General features: G+C 40.2%; 1 protein-coding gene across 21 annotated transcripts in view; it reads left to right on the forward strand.

The window, feature by feature from the left end:
- tenm4 (teneurin transmembrane protein 4) overlaps positions 1-17,667 on the forward strand; it is a 249,886-nt gene that overhangs the window by 115,062 nt on the left and 117,157 nt on the right. For all 21 annotated transcript variants that reach the window (XM_078929945.1, XM_078929943.1, XM_078929946.1 and 18 more), the window contains one exon: positions 15,734-15,980. In XM_078929945.1, coding sequence (XP_078786071.1) covers positions 15,734-15,980 — 247 coding nt within the window. The remainder of the gene's footprint in view (positions 1-15,733; positions 15,981-17,667) is intronic.

Below are 17,667 nucleotides of genomic sequence, written 5' to 3' on the forward strand. Positions count from 1 at the left end.
TGGATACCTTTCAATTACCTCCGCTTCTTTCTTTTTCCCTACAGGAGCAGCAGACGGATTAGACAAAATAAAAAGATTTATGCAATTGATCAAGAGCACAAATAAACTACTCAAAGGATCGAATTACTGTACATCTCCAAGGTGCCCCGACTGCTTTTCTCGGAAAACCAGGACAATGAGTTATTTATCCCTCTGTAAATCCCGGCACTAATTCCTTAGCAGCGACACGGTGGTCGGCCATCAGTGACACGAGTAGCTTAAGGGGACGGGAGTCAGGGAGTGACCTTTGCTGCAACGATTCCTGCTTTCTTGACACAGATTTGCATAGGTAGATCATTTAGATTGGACCTCCGGCTGCCAAAAATGAGAAGGAGAACACAGAAGAGGAGGTACCTCGCTCCGGTTACCTCTGCTCATCATTAGGCTTCGTTAGAACTGAAGCGCAGTGGAGCCTGTTACATTCCCAAATTGATATTTCAAAAACATCAAGTAGAACTTGTCCATGGGTGACCTTCGACTTTCAGTGATCTGAGGATGAGCTTAAATCTAAGGCAGAATCTTCTTTTGTCTTGTCGGTATTTGAAATATTCTTTTGGAACCTTACAAGGAGAAGTCTTCAAGTACCTTTGGGTTACTTCTCAGTTTCATGAAGTTTGCCTCCAAATATTGATAGAATTACACAACATCTTCACAAACTCTGCTTTGAAATCTACTCAATGTTTAACCCTTGAAGCCCACTACATCAAAGAATCGAAATAATTTTTTTCTTTTTAATTAAGATGTTTTTTTAAACTCTTTGATTAAATCCATAAAAAACGTTTGCTAATAAATATATTTTTAACGAGATGTAGTTGGTTAGGCTCCGGCCCAGTGACCCCGAAAGGGATACAGCGGGTTTTGAGGATGAATGGAAACCATTGATATGCCTAGTTTATGAAGTGAGTCTTTATGACAACATTTTTATAGCCACATCTTGTGAAAAATAAACTGCATCCACTGCTGTATAATATAAAGATAATCATCAATTACACCCACAAAAGAAATGGTGAGGAAAAGCTTTGAATACACAGAGAACAACACACATAAGTAAGAAATTGATATTGACCCGGATCCTAACTTTTTTTTTGCCTTAATCGACAATAACTCTGGCAGCCCTGTGACCCTGAATGGGATAAAGCGGGTTAAGAAAATGGATGGAGATACAGATGTTGGTGAATTTTTGCTCACAACAATGTTAGTTTAAGATGCAGAAACGTTGACATGAGTGTTCAGGAAAAAAGCATCTTATTTACCTACTATCTTATGAACGTACTGCTCAATGAAAACAAGGCTCTAAAGTGAGCTCTGATCATATCCTCCTCTAAATATTGAATAAGCTTGCTGTCTGTTTGTTTAATTCAGGATATCTCTCACTTTTGATAAAAGAAATTATTTTTTTCACTCCGGTGAACAGCACATTGTTATCTTTCGTGTGGCAAATAGCAAATGTAGCTCAATAAGTCTATCAATCAGGCTGTTTTTTTTAAAACTGAAGTGAAATAACTTGACTAGAGATTTGTCAGTGTGACACACTGAGCTATATAAATCTAATTTTCACAAGGTGACACGGGAAGCCAGAGGTGACAAAACTGAAGAGAGGTGTAGATTTGTCACAAGGAAGTTATAAAGAAAACAAAACTAATTAGACAAAATGTCCTATATATTTTATCAAACTATGAAAAGAAAAGATTCTGTTCTGAAGGGAAGTGGTGGAAATGAAAACAACTGGGGCTGTTTGGGCACAAAAAGTCATCGGAAAACCAGCGTGGCAAGAAGAAAAGGGCTTGGATTTCAAATGGGATCTGTTTGTGCACGCAGTTTACTGAAGGACTGTTAGGATTTAGAGCTGACACACTTTAGTTAGCATTTATTCCGTTATTCCCGGTAAACAGAGAACTTAGTGGGTCACGGAGTATATTTGCAAAAGAAAACAGGTGGTTTTATTCACATCTACCCAAGGTCACACCTCCAGAAATGCATGCGGGATTCCGAATGCACGAAAGCTCTCAGCGTGTCTTTTTTAGTCGGGGCTTAAATCTTTATCTTTGTGTGACAAGAAGCCCAAAAAGACCAAAAGCTATGGTTCCTTTAATACTGCTTGCTGGAGCCTGCAGTCCTATTGTCAGCCATGTGTTTGTCAGTGGCCCCTGGCTTTCTCTGAGGGTCTTCTTCCCGGGGAGGCTGCCAGTGCTGCACTGATACTGCTGCCCCCCCACACACACACACACACACTCCCATTAGCATGTCTGAATGTGTAGCAGCATGGGTCGGCCGGCGTCGGCTCTTTGGGCTCCCCGGTGAAAGGGGGCACAGAGCCACCTCGCAGCTGGCCGAGCAAGGAATGCTGAGGTGTGCAAAAGACTCGGGGGGGGGGGGCGTCTGCGGGCGAAATTTGCCGGAACTGCTTAATCATCCCAGCGTGTCTGGAAAGATGGCGGCAGGAAAGAGGTCATGGCAGAGCACCATGGTTATGTCCCAATTCCCTCACTACTCCCTAACCCTTGAAAAACTACAGTATTTTCTGCACTATAAGGCGCAGGTAAAAGCTTTTATGTTTTTCAAAAAATATAGAGCACCTTGTAAAAGGATTCATTGTTTACTGATGTCGACGTGATTTTGAGAGGTAGACGACGCGTGTTGCCAACAAGGTTGGGTGTAATTGTGAATATGCTTTTTTACATGTAACTGACATAGGTGGGAGTGATATACACAGTATAGCTGTGTACCGTATATATAGTTGTAGCAGTCTGTTTTTTAACATGTTGCAAATAATGTTAGGTGCAATTGTAAACACGCTTTTCTGGCTTTTTTGCTGCATTTCTGATTTTTTTTTTTTTACTAAGAAGGTTTAGAGTTGGCGCGGTAACAGGAAGGTTTGGTATTTTAAGTCTTTTTAAACAAGGTTGGGAGTTACAGTGTTGGAAATACGCTAACACGGCCAACGTGTAGCAATATCACGTGTTCCCGACAAGGTTTAGACTTTGAATTGACAGTAACATTTGTTTTAGCAGTAAAAATCTTTGGCATTGGTATTTTAGGTGTTTCAAACAAAGTAGGGTGTTACAAGTGTTGTGAATATAATAACATGTTGTAGCGTGTCACAAACAATTTCTTTAATACTGTGAGCGCAGGTAATAATAACTGACTGATGGACTTATCTCTGACTCATTTGTCTTGCTTAATGCGCCTTTTGTATGAAATAAGTTAAAAAATAGACCATTCAATCCGGTGTGCAACATGAGCTATATAGTGCAGGACTATTTGGAAACATGCTCTCTATTTTTTTTTTAAACGGCAAATGTGATGTCTCCTGTTTACCAAAGAAGAGACCAAATAAATATGAACATTTTACAACGACATTGGCGGTGGGAAAACTGGAGGGCTGCGTCTTCCTGCGCTGCATTTGTAAGCTGCTTACGTGACGGCGCGGCGACAAGGGATGTCCAAATGCAACAACTCCTTTAAATGCGGCCAACAAATACGGCTTTCTTGTTCCCGATTTCAAGGATCAGTCTGGCGTATCCGTCTATGCTATCCAGATCCCGAGATGCATTGTGGCCGAACCCGGAGATTACCTGACAACAATGGCGGACTGCGAAGCAGGATCCGGAGTTTTATAATTACACCTCCAAGGTCCATATTCGCTAATAAAGTGAGCATTGAGACAAACAAGTTTTTCACAGAGACGTCTTGGAAATTTTGGACTCCCCAAAAACAATGGCCTATATTGTGCACTAGATAGTGATTAGTGAGAGAATTTGGGCTCATGAGAAATGACACTATATGAGGAGAAATAATTCTTTCATGAGCCGCACATGGCGCTTTCACATTCTGCCAGCTCTCCTGAAGAGGCCAGGAGGAGGACTCAGTGTCACATGTTTGTCCGCTTCCATTCAACCCGCTGCCCTTCGCCTCACAAAGACCGCAGATCGCGCACGCATACATATCTCCTTCCCGTTGGACATTAATTGAGACACATCGCTTTCATCGCGCCACAATGGCGCAGCATCTGCGCCGTCTAACCGAATCTTGAAGTTCCTGATGGATATGCAGCAGGGGGACACGCCGAACGGAGCATGCGTAACCACTTGTCTTGTTCTCGCTGCGGCTGCTCGGAGAATGACAGAAAATCCATTAGATCTCAGAGAAAGAGAAAAAGAAGAGACAGAGAGCCACGTGTGACAGGACATTTATTTAATCTCTCATGTTTAAGCTTATAGCTGGAGTTCTCACAATTTGCAGCATCAAGTGTATTTTTGGGGCTTTTTGCCAAAATAAAAAATAAGACACTCATTTGTTGTATTGTTATTGGTAGTAGTGTGATAGATATGAAGGAAGTGTTTTTGGCATAAATAAAATAAATATATTTTTTAAATATTAAATCGTTTATAACTTTTGACAGAGGTTCACATGACTTCCTTTCAAAATAAAAGACACTCTGTGCCATCAGGGATCATCTTAATGCAGAAAAGGAAGACCAGGAAGTGTAATGTTAGCTGAGATTAAGAGGAAGCCATCCATTCTCTGTTTTTGGGGCATCTCAGACAGACATTCATCATTCGAATTAAATAAACTTAAATCAAAGCTAATTAAGTGACCCCTACTGTGTTTTTCTAAAACCCTTGAATGTGTTTGAAGATAGAAAATCTGCCATAAAATCTAGTGTACCTTAAGAACTCTGGCTGTGCTTACTGATTTCAAATTGATTTTCGGTGGTGCACAGCGCTCAAAAATCTGTCAAAGTACAACGTTGGCAAACTATGAAAGATTAGTAGATTGTTGGAGCATTATGGAAAATGTAGTGTAGATCCTCTTGGAGTGATATGTACTTTCCTTCAGCTGTTCTTAAAGAACTGAGTAAAGGATGAGTTACTTTACTTTTTTTGTTACTTTACTACTTCCTTGCTTTTTACTTTTTAAGTCTTTGGACTTTTGTCTTTAACTGGAGACCCTCAGTGGAGGGGTAAAAGAGTCACATGTGACTCTGGAGCGCCAGCTTGCAGACCCCTGTTCTTAATGGTTCCTTGGAAGAATGGAAGAATCCCCAAATCTCCAGTGTAATGCAGAAGGAAGAGAAGCAGCTCATCACAACTAAACGGAAGGGAATCTGTACTGTACTCATAACAAATAATTTTTCTAAATATTAAAAAAAAAAAAAACCTAAAAATGTTGTTTTGTGGGTAAAGAGGGAGCAAAATTTAAAAATGTATCTGAATGGCTTGGGGAAAATTCAGCAGTTCCCATCAGATCGTTGTATAAAATCTTATGTTTAGTTTTTTTCATGGGAGAACATCAGCTTCAAGAATTTTATCAGCTGTTTTTCTTCCACTGGACCTGGGATTAAAAGGATAAATAAATCAAGAATCTGTATGCAGCCAGAGGGAGGCAAGAATGAGACACTGATAGATGTTTCCTAGCTTTTCATTCCATCCTTTTTATTCTGACAGTGACTGATGGACAGCTGCTTTTAGTGCACAAGTTTATAGTTTCAGAGGTTTAGCGGTGCAGGCAGCGCATGCATACGCTTGCCTCGTGATTTGGACAGCATGCAGCCCTGCAAGTGTTTTTTTTTTCTTTTTTAGTAATGTACATTCTTTGCTATTTATATTGAATCAGTTCCTCCTGCTGCAGAAATAACAGTAGAACATGTTTACAAAAGCGAACATCTGGTAGCAGAGCGCCCCACAAAATGCTTCCACTTAATGAAAGGCTGATCTCTCATACACAGATTTACTGTGTTACATTTTATTTAATTGTTTCCATGACTACCGTTACTGATTATATGGGGACGGAGTGTGTGCCAGCTGATGTGAGCTGCACAGACTGGTTGGTTTTAGTGCACAGTTTTGCGTAGCTTAATCATTAGAAAATGGGACTTTAATTGTGACAGAAGGTTCTTCCTTCTTGTGATGACTTCAGATTTCACGATCCGGATGTTATGATGTAACGTTTCCACCACCTTCTTTATTTTTAGGCTTTTATTTTCTTGAACGGCTTCTATAATGCATTTTTGTATTTGCACAAACAGCATCCAAATGAAACATAAACTCAGTTATAATATTAACATATTTTTAAAACGTTCTGCTTGGGCATATGCAAAAAAAAAAAAAAAGAATTTGCACCCTACGCCTGCTTAAGAAACCCTCAGTAGCAATGACTGCAGGCAAGAATTCATGAGGCTTTCACATGGCTGTGGAGCACATTTATTCTGCTTTTAGTCAGTTTACTTACATTGGGGGATCATTTGAACAGCTTGTTTAAGGTCACCATACATCATCTCAGTTCCATTAAAGTCCAGACTTTTACCACTTCACTTGATTTTAGAGTTTGCTGGAAAACGTTTTGCAGCCCCAAAAGGAAAAGAAAAAAACAAACTATGCAGCCCCAAACTATCACAATACTTCCACCATGTTGCTATGATGTTGTAGAATACTGTTAGTTTTACTGCGCATGTGACTGGACACACGTGTACAAACTGTGCACAATATAGAACGGCAGAGGCTCAGGTGGTTGAGCATGGTTCGATCCCTGTTCCCCCTTAGTCGACGCTCTCTGCCCTCAGTGACGCCCCACCGGCGTATGAATGTGCATGAATGTCCCAGTGATGGTCAGAGGGGCCGTAGGCGTGTACTGGCAGCCACGGCCCCTCTGTCAGTCTGCCCCAGGGCAGCTGTGGCGACATCAGTAGCTCACCATCACCAAGTATGAATGAGGAGGGAATGAATAATGGACACATTGTAAGTGCTTTGAGTGTGAATATTATTATCATTTGAAGTTTGTGCTCCTTCTGCTCAGCAGTGTCTTTTTCTCCAATGGATCCATTTCATATCTCAAGCTACAGACACACCAGACATGTGACGCGCACCCAAAAACACGCTAAACGCGGGTTCTTGAATGCGACTATAGCCCATGGTATGTTGACATTGGACGAGCAGGGGGGGGGCTTCTCCTTTTTCATTTGCTACTGTTCACTAGCGCATGTCCACCCACAGATAGAAGAGGTTTGGTGTGAAATGTCAAACCGCCTCAGATCTGGTGAACATGGCTCCAACATGGAGGAGTCAATATTGTGAAAAAATGGTTTTGACTTCATTTTGTTGTAAACCATTTTGTAGTTTGATCATTTTCTTGCTTTTTCAAACTTCTCGTTCTACTTTGTCAGGTGAAAATGACGAGATCTGCTTTACCAGGTGAACTGAAATTTTCCATAAATGTGGTTAGATCTGGTCTATTGACTTCAATGTTTCAAATTTACCAAATTATTTTAGTGTTGTAAAAAGCAGGAAAAAGTAAGAGTTTTTTTATTTTTTTATTTGACTATATTAAATATTTGGAATGTGTTTGTGCATAGCAGACATTGCGTGTTAGCCACACTGTGGGGGTTGAGGTCCCGATCCACGCTAATGACATGAATTTGCCCTAATTGCCCGCCTAGAAAAGCATCAGGAGGTTTTAACCAGAGGCTGCATCTGCAGGGAAGAAAAATGAAAGTGTCACATTCCCAGACTGAATGGATTTCTGCAGGCTTCCTCCTTGAATGTGATGTGAAACTTTGGCTTTTGTAGTGAGTCTCACTTCTGTCTCTGATAACAAATGAATCTCTTTTTCTTTGCAATTTTGTTGTGCAAAGCAGGTCAATAGAAAACCATTTATTTTATTTTTTTTCTTTATTCTTTCCTTTAGATAGAAGTGAATAATTGCTGCTGAATCACCACATCTGTGGGGGTCATGCTGCCCCGGGCTTTGTCTCATAACCAGCTTTGTTTCTTGTTTTTTTGTTTATCTCCCCAAGAACAACAGTGACTATTACTAACCCGACTATTGGAAGTGTTATCAGCTTGACAAGGGCAAGTGTGCTCACAGTTGGGATGGAACGGACAACACATTGGGTTTCAGAGCGCAGCGCTTCCTGTTATGTATGCTACACCAGTCGTGTAGCCGCGTACATGATAAAAACGTCACTGCAGCTTTAAGCTGGAAATAATTTAAAGCATCTGATGATGAAAATCACAGAACTGCGTTAAGCTCAGATGCATTTCTAAACTTAATTTAGATACGAGTAGCAATTGAACAGAGCTGAGCATTAAAGATAAAAAACACAATTATTTTGGATATCTAAAATGTTTGTCCCTTGTCAGGATTATGCTCTTCTCATTCATTTTCCTCAACTGCGTGGTTCACACACACACACACACACCCCAGATTGGGCTCCAGGCCTCCTCCCAGAGGGACATTTGGGAAACCTCCCCAGTGGGAGGCACCATGAAAGCATCCTGACCAGATGCCCAAATGAACCGACTCATTTCAATGCAAAAGAGCAGCCAGAAGAGTGAACTTTTCACCCTGTCCCTGTAGGGAAGCCATCCTTTCAGAGAAAACCTGAATCTTTTTAAACATATTTTGATGCTTATTTATAATTTTAATAACTACTTAGATCACATAACCTTTGGTTCTGATTGAAGTTGTCTGTAAAAGTTCACATTTTGAGTTGAGTTCTTAGCTTAACACAGGAAACCAGCAAAGAGCTAATGCATTAGATGTGTTGTGCTAGCTGTTGCTTTATTGGCTTATTGTTGAAGGCTGGGAACAATCATTCTCTTCAGGCAGAGGGGGAGAGCCCAAACTAAAATATTGGGGCAAAGAAAGGTGTGAAACTATTCCCCCTTTGTGAACTCTGCAAGCATATTTAAAGAGGAACTGTCATTAGTTTTGTACAACATGAGCTCTACAAAAAAACAACAACACATAAATGGTCGTTTATTTATTCTAAAATATACGCACAATACTTTCATTATACAAGAAATATTGCTGACATTATTTTTTACAAGCACAAAGATAACTCGTATAGTAAAATACCTATTTTGCACATCTCTTGTGGGTTAAAACTGAAAAAAGCAGCTTACACCACCTCCATTCTTGGTTCATACCAGCTCAGTGGCCTTGTGGAAGAGTGTCCGCCCTGTGACTGGAAGGTCGGGTGTTCAAATCCAGGCTGAGTCATCCCAAAGAATTGGACCCAATGCCTCCCTGCTTGACCCGTAGCATTTAAGGGGTTGGATTGGGGGGGTTAATCCACCAAATGGTTCCCCCAGGGGATGGGTCCAATGCGTAGAACAAATGTCACACACCTAGGTGTGTGACAGATAATGGTACTTTAACTTCATAGAGCGATTGTGTATTAAAAATTGTTTATAGCCACACTTTTTGAGAAAAATAAACTGCATCCACTCCTGCATAATATAAACATACTTCAGTAATCAGAAAGGACTCCTTCACAGCTATAAACAGAAAAACATGAGCTCTACAAAAACACATACATAGTTGTTTCATAGTTTATACAAAAAAAACACACAATACTATTGTTACACATAGATCAAGGCTCACATCGTTTCAAAGATGTTTTACTTATAAAAGAAACATATTTTCAATAGACTTCTAGTGGGTTAAAATGGAAAAAGGCAGCTTAACGGCTATATAACGGCTATATACTAACTTCATGAAGTGACTCCGTACAACAAAACCTTTATGGACATGTTTTTTTGGGAAAAAAACAAAAAATATGTCAGGGATCAGAAATGACTCCTTCATAGCTATAAACACAAAAACATGACCATGACTCACTTTTAATCGTTTTTTTTTTTTTCATTCATCTTCTTCCGTTTTGTCCCCTTCGGGGTCACAGGGCTGCTGGAGCCTATCCCAGCCACTTATGGGCGAAGGCAGGGGGCACCCTGGACAGGTCGCCAGTCTGTCGCAGACACTTGTCGCACTCGTCAATTTTAATCGATTAAAAAAATAAAAGCATAATCTTTGTTGCCACATTTTTTGTGAACAATAAACTGCATCCTGCTGATGCTCTGCCCCACTGTCGCCTGCCTGTTTTTATCGCAGTCCAACCTTTGCTGACATCAGGCGTTCTATAAGTTCATCTTTAAGAAATTAAACTAGTTTCCCCTTTATTTCATATTTGTTGTAAATAAATGAAATTATCACAAAAGTCTTAAATACAAATCTAATTTATGAAGAAAAAGGATTTATCTTTCATTGTCTGGTGATATCCCTAACCCATTTGTATCCCATTCTGTAAAATACATGTTTTCTGGGTTTTCTTTTTCTTCACTTTGATTTGACTTTTCTTATGATTCTTCACTTTGATTTTTTTCCCCCCCTGTAGTCTCATATTTCCTAATGATGTCTGGGATGGCTCTTGAAATTAATTGGATGTCTGGTCGGTTGAAAGAAATCTTTCAGAAAAACAAATAACTTGTTGCCCTGCGTTTGCTTCATCACCTCGCTGGAGGTAAACTATTTGTCTGCTGAGTGGTAAACAGCGGTGATGCACTTGTCCGTGTGATGCATTTCCCTGTGCACTTTTGCTGTCTCGCTATCAAATTAGCATAATCTTATTAATGGCTTCGGGGCTCAGGTGCATCTCTGAGGAGGAGTTAGATCATCAACATCTGTGTTTTTAACCTCGCACTTCTATACAGTCAAGCAGGGCTGTGGGTGGACTCTCTCTGCGCTTCATCTGCTAAAATGTGCTTATTGTACGGCAGCGAGGAAGCTTTCAAAGCCCAAACTTCTTTGGTTTTTCTATTGCTAATTGATTGCTCTAAATAGGAAACCCCAGACAGAACGGGTGAAACTGCAAAGAGCGCATGCTGGCTTGAAAGCCTTACAGAAAGCGGCGTGCTCGGGGATTAACGGCAGCACACTTCACTTTTGTTCTGATTTTCTTCGCTGAGCCATTCATTAACAGGCAGACCGAATGTGAAAAACGCACTCCGCTCCCGCTTTCTGACGTGCTCAAGCTTGATACGGTTGCGTCGTCAGTGGAGCCAGTGCCTCACTGTAAAAGTTGATCAATTCACCTTGATTGGCACATGTTGGCATCGGAGCTTCATCTTCCTGACCCTGGAAAAAATCTGAAAGGACTTTAAGCTTCTTGACTGGCATGAGTAGGTATTGCTTTAATGAAGGGGGTGATTACTGAAACAACCCCTCTGTGTGTCTGTATTCTGCTCTCTGGGCTGTAAATTGGCAATTTACTGTTGTGGATATCTGTGAAATAAAGGAGGCTGACTTCTATGAGGAAAAGCCACACTGTGTTAAGCCTGGAGCTCATTGATTGATGAATGGCTTAGTGGACGTGGAAACAAATGAATCCAGCCTTCAAAAATACATCAGCTTTCTACCGTGTAAGGAGCAAAAAAAAAAAAAAAACCAAGAATAAACCAGTAACGCTTTCCGCTGACAGTAGAATGATGGACAGTATGTGTGGTCACATGACCCAGTCACATTTTGTAAATGTGCCTTGAGGGGTTCTTTGTTTTTTAGCTTTCTTTCATTTTAGCAGAATATGAAGTAACAGAGACTTTTAAAGGGAGGGGGGACGCTAAAAAAAACAAGACTGGTTATTCAAATCTATGATGGAGTTTTAGCGCCAGTTTACAATGCTTTAATTTTTAGTCATAAAGTTATAAATTAACGAGGAAAAAACACCAAAGTTGTCTATTTATCAGAGCTGTGCTTGAAGATGAAAGATGTGGAGCATTTTGTGAACATCAATAAACATTCAACTCAGCTGTTCAACAAAGTTGGTCTACTCTGCTGTTGCGTGGCGTTCACTTGTTGCTCTGTGAATGCTCACTTTAGTCTAGTAATTGTTTTTTCTTGTAAATTCAGGACTTTAAATCTTGTCCCTTTTTTTTCTGCTGGCCCTAAAACTCTGTTGCGCAAATCAAACAATCGTTATCTATATAGCACTTTTCATACATGGCAAGACAAAGTGCTGAACACAGAATATAAACCCAGTAAGAAAAGTTGTAGATCTGACAGGAAGTTGTCAGCCAAAAGACCACACCCACTTTTTCCAGCATAATTCCAATACATTTTAAGTGCAGAAACAAATGTGTTTTTTCTACTAAATCATGTATTTTCTGTGGTATAGTTACTTGAAGTCCACCCATTCAACTTTCAAATCCGTTCAGGGTTACAGGGTTGCTGGAGCCTATCCCAGCCTTTGTTAGGCGACCGTGGGGTTTCCTTTAAGCCAATTTAAAATCTCACCCAATTGAAATTGGTCTTTTTAACATTTTTTTGTAAAGAAAAAGAGGACAAATAAGCTCAAGCTTGCCTTCCTGAGTAGTTCTTTATTCTGATCATTGGGAATCAGGAGCAGTTGATTGTACAAGGAGATTATAGTTGTGGCATAGAAACAGTCCACAAGGTCCCTGCTCTGCTCCATTCTGATGCATCCACTGAAGACACATAAATCCACGACTAGATATGAGAACATGAAAACAAAGTTACTTGTTGGGGTTTTATTATTCTAAATTTTGATGCCAACATGTTGACTTTTATTGCTGTGAATATCTCCATATATCAGTTATCGGCCCTGAAAAACCATGACAGTCCATCTTTTCAACAGTACCTTCATTTGCTCCGTTTCAAACGTGTCAATCACTTGTACTGTGTTTGTTTTGCTGTACAATTCTAGCCAATCAATGTACTTTTCGAACAATTATGGGCGGACTCATAAAAGAAAAGGTGAGAGTGAGCAGAGGCGGAGCTTCAAAGTGCAGAAGGCGAAGCAAGCGAAAGTTTGGCTGCAAAAGCTTCTGACTCAGCGACCTGATGTTGTGATGTTGAGCAGTGAAAATACGTGTTTACTTCAGCGTGTGTGAAAACGGAGCCGTTTGAAGTATGAAGGTATGAAATTAAGCAAAGTAGGCGCATTCAAGCGCTCGCTGCTTCGTCACACTTTAATGTTTTGGGGGAAAAGAATGTTTTCCCTATAGTGTCATCTAGGTTATTGCTCATGCTTCGGTTACTTTTGATTTCAATCTTGCTTCAATCTGGAAGTCAAAGCCCAATTTTTTTTTTTTACTCAAAGTTAAATCTTGGTAGTGTATATATGAACAAAGCTCCTTTTGACCTCAAGTACCACCTCAAACCAGTTTTCTCACCTCAGCCTTCAATGAGATGTCAGTTAAGCTGATTTTTCCGTAACCATTCAGAGAAGCGAGGCTTAAATCCTCTACTGGAAAGATTTCAGAAGTTGCTGGCTTCAGGAAGTGGCCGGTTCGTCTTGTTTACTCCGCCTGATCAGAGTAAACTGTCAGAGGTCTCTGTGGGAGGTGGAGAGGACGCCGTGGTAAAGAGCAGTTGGGAGAAATAATGAGCAGGACAGGCCCATTTTTTTAAGAGAAGTTCATGTGAAGTCTCAGTAGCTTGTCAGCATAAAAGCACAGCCGCCTAAATGTTAATTTGTTTGCTCCAAGTGCTGAAAGGTCTGCTGTCATACTTTGCCATTCGTTACTTGTTTTTCCCTTGTTTTTTTTTTTCATGGTAACCTGCCATGAAACTTGAGGCAAAAGCAGTGATGCATTACTGCTTGTTGAAGCAGATGTTAGAAACTGTAAAAGCTGTAATGCTGGACTCAATAAATACCCAAGTACCGTTGCAGTCGCCTGTCACCATCTCCTGATAGAAGTATCTACACACAAATAGTCTAAATTCCATCCAGTCATTCATTCTCCAAACCTGATGAATTCCTTTGGGGCAATGGGGTTGCTGGAGCCGATCCCCACCCTATCTCTTTTCATTTATTCATGAAGTAAAAACAACTCAAAAGTGTCACATAATTCACGATTAGTGATTTAAATTGATTTAGTTTTTTAAATGTTATGAGTAAAAAAAATGCTTAACAAGCTTTTCCTGCTGGACAAATGTTGATTTTACTTTGGCAACCAAAAGACTATCAAATCTGTGATTGTCCTTAAATTTCTTGACAACTGCTGCTAAACCTTAAATATACCATTCATGTTGGGATAGGAACTCCATCCATGCATCTTCTTAACCTGTGGAACCTGAGGAAGTTTAGATGAAGGTTCTCATTCATCCAGGGTCATAGCGACATTTTAAGGAAGAAGATTTGTGAAGATTTGTGGCTATCAATGATCTTTTCACGTCTGTCTAACTGACTTTTCACGCATTTACCACCGATGTATAACTTTGATATCACATATATGAGTCCCTAATGAATTGCATAAACAGCGCAATAATCAGGCACGGTTCATGGTCTATGTGGAATTACGTGGTCTTTGCGTAGTTTATACGTACTTCTTCTATGGTTTTAACGTGGTTCATTTGACACATCTGTAAAAATATTCACGTAAAGACCACAAGTTTCCTCACTTGTTCCACATATATTCACGTTTGACCAACGTTCATCTGTGCAAAATGTTCAAGATCTCTTAAAGATCAGATCTTTAACAGTTTTATTACTGGTACCTATACAGAGCGACTCATCATCTGTTATTGCTAGAGTTGAATTTATACGTTTGAGATTTGAGTTATGTTTTTATTTTATTCTGAGCTCTTTTCTAAATTCTTAAGTCTCACTCTGATCATCTTTGGAGCTACCATAGTTTTTGGACTATAGAGCGCACCTGAATATGAGCCGCACCCGCTAAATTTGACAAGAAGAAGATTATTATAAATATTTTGCCTGCACTTTTCTATGCACGGTGGAGCAGTGGTCAGCGCTTATGCCTCACAGCAAGAAGGCCCGTGGTTCAAGTCCCGGCTGGGGGACCTGAAACAGAACATCAATGGGGGACCTTTCTGTGTGGAGTTTGCATGTTCTCTTGCATATGTGGGTTTTTCTCCAGGGACTCCAGCTTCCTCCCACCATCCATTGGTTTCTCTAAATTGTCCCTTGGTGTGAATGTGAGAGGTCATGGGTCTGTGATTTGTTGCCGTGTGACAGAATGGCGACCTGTCCAGGATGCCCCCCGCCTTTGCCCACAAGTGGCCGGCATAGGCTCTGGAATCCCCATGACCCCGAAAGGGATAAAACGGGTTTAAAAGATGAATGAACTTCTCGATGAGCCATACATGTCCACGTTGTAACATTGTTGTAACATTTCCCCTACCAACAATGCCTTTAACCCTTTGGAACAGAGCGACGCCTGACATCCAAATTCAACTTCAACGCGTTTTAATATTCGGTGATTGAGATTTTATTGAGTGACAGAATGAATAAAGATTGATTTATTTTTATACTCCAAAAGTGAAAGGTGAAAGTCGATCGATCATTCACACTGCAGATTTTTCAGATACAGAACCAGGAACAGTTGCCGCTTCAGAGCCCTCATCTGATAACTCCGATTGCAAACAGAAAGGCTAACTTTGACTTTTTGAGGGAGAAAGAGGGGGACTTTTTTTGTTTATGCTAAAGACCAGCATGTCTAAAAGGAGACCAGCACATTTTCAAAGAGTTCTCAGTGGCCTTTTAATTATAATTGACATATTTGCCCAAAAACCTCTGTCATTTAGGAAATAATTTCTGCAGAAGTTTGTTAGAAATTCACCTCTGTGTTGTTGGGGGACAGTTGTCATGGAGCAACCCCTCCTCCACCTCCCAAAACCCATAACTCTCCGTTTAAACGTTCTCACACTATGTTCCAGTCCGTCACACCCCCAATTACGCAATGCCACAAAAATGGTGAGCAATAAAGGATGAAGCCATATGTAATGTATAATGTAAATAGTGAAACCATGATTGTATATGTGTGTAAGTGTTTGTGTATTTTAACAAATTACTAATTCATGGATCTTTTATAAATGGTGGCTTTTAAAAAAGAAAAGGTAATTAAGTCTTTATTTCTGTTTTTTGCTCTTCTTTCAGACGTAGCTTTTCAAAATCACTCCCGGCTTCGGACGCCTCCCCTCCCGCTCTCCCACTCCCACTCTCCCAATCATCACCATGCGGCCTCTATTAACTCGTTGAACAGGGCCAATTACACTCCAAGGAGCAACCCAAGTCCCGCCCCCACAGACAGCTCGGCCCCCCCTGAAGGTACAGCCAGTGGTCAGGACTCTGGAAGCGCTCAGGACAACTGGCTGCTCAACAGCAACATCCCACTGGAGACCAGGTACCGTTTAAGTCCCGCCTCTCTGAGCGTGCCAGCATCTTTAAGACTTGAGTGTGAGCTTCTGTCATCAAATCCAGCTTTCCATCCTGTCTGCTGCATTTGAGATGGTCAAAGGGGGCAAAGCAATGAAATGGCCAGGGTCAAGGTCTTTGGGAAGAACACAAGTTTGTGGTGAAACAAGAGAAAAGCGCTGGTTTTGACTGCTCTTCTAACTTTAGCCGTCCCATAACAGCGGAACTGATGGGTTCAAACAGCAGGGTAATTATAATCACATCGGATAACACAAAATTACTTTGAGGCTCCCGTGTGTGGGCTTCACTTCCGATTCAGCCTCAAGTTTTATTTATTTCACATTAATCAGCCTTCAGTTCCCTAGAAGGTTTCTCAATGGGAAGCCCTTGTGTGAAGTAAATGTTTCAAGTGCAACTGCAGCAAAGAAGATGTTCGTTAGAATTTAGAAGGTTGAATAAAATCCAGAATATTATGGCAGATTGATCTCGATTTTCACCACATTTCTGATAATCTAAGAGAATCTCTCCAAAGAAAACCTTTCCCCTCATTCCCACCTTAAAAAAAACAAGTTTGATTTGAAGGGACTAATGGGACAAAATGTACTACTCCAAATGAATGAAAGACATTCATATCAGATGTTTTTTTTTTCTCATTAAGAAACTTTTCTTAGACTGTAAAATAATGCAGAACCTTTTTTTAAATAAAAATAATAACCAACCTTTTGATTTCCAGATTGAAGTCTGTTTAAAAAACAAAAACAGTAGCCAAACCCAGTTTTTTTTGGTTAATCACTAGGTGCTTGCTAAACAAGTAAGTTGGTCCTAAACCAGGGGTGGGCAAACTATGGTCTACCAGAACCCTTGGTGGGTCAAAAAGTTTGTCCATCCCTGTCCTTAAACTAAAACTGTCCATCTTTAAGAAAAAAAGACTTATAGGTAACTTTAGAGAGGGGTTTCGAAAACAAAATTACAATAAAGTTTTATTAACCCCATGCAATGTCATATTTAACAGGGGGAGGGGCTTTTCATCATTTCTATCAAGTCAAATGTTCCAGTCTAGACCAGCATATCTGGTTGTTTAAATTCACACTCATATAAACACTGGATTGTTAATCTCTGAAGTCATCCGTAGGATTATGATCGGCCAAGTGAAGGCTAGAGTGGGACGCCACGTTAACCTGAGTCTCCTCCCCCGACCAAACATGGTTCCAAAAACTGATGAATGGGCGAGTAAAGATGGGAACGTCAAGTGAGAGATTTGCCAAGTTCACTTATTCATTCCCCCATCTGCCAATCAAAAAGACATGGCCCCAAAACTGGACAACCCAAGAACAATATTCCTCAAAGCTATTAAAGTTTTTGTTTGTTTGTTCATTTTGGATGGCACCAATAAAATAAAATAAAAATTGATAAATAAAATGAAAAGAATTTCACCCCAAATTAAATCAGCTTTAAGGAGGAAAGTAAAAGCTTTGGCTGTTAATTAGACCCCTAATAAATGTCTGGTATAATGTTTACTTACATTAGCTGCTTTGACGTCTTATCCTTTAGCAAAAATGCTAAAACACCCCTAAGGTTGATAAATGTTGCTGAAATTTCATGTATTCTTTAAAGTACGGCAGTTGAAATACATGTTGACTGATTTTAAAACACAGCCTGCCAGGATTCTTAGTTTC

Source organism: Oryzias latipes, chromosome 13, assembly GCF_053564925.1.
Source record: "Oryzias latipes strain Hd-rR chromosome 13, Olatipes_Hd-rR_3.1".
Lineage (NCBI taxonomy): Eukaryota > Metazoa > Chordata > Actinopteri > Beloniformes > Adrianichthyidae > Oryzias > Oryzias latipes.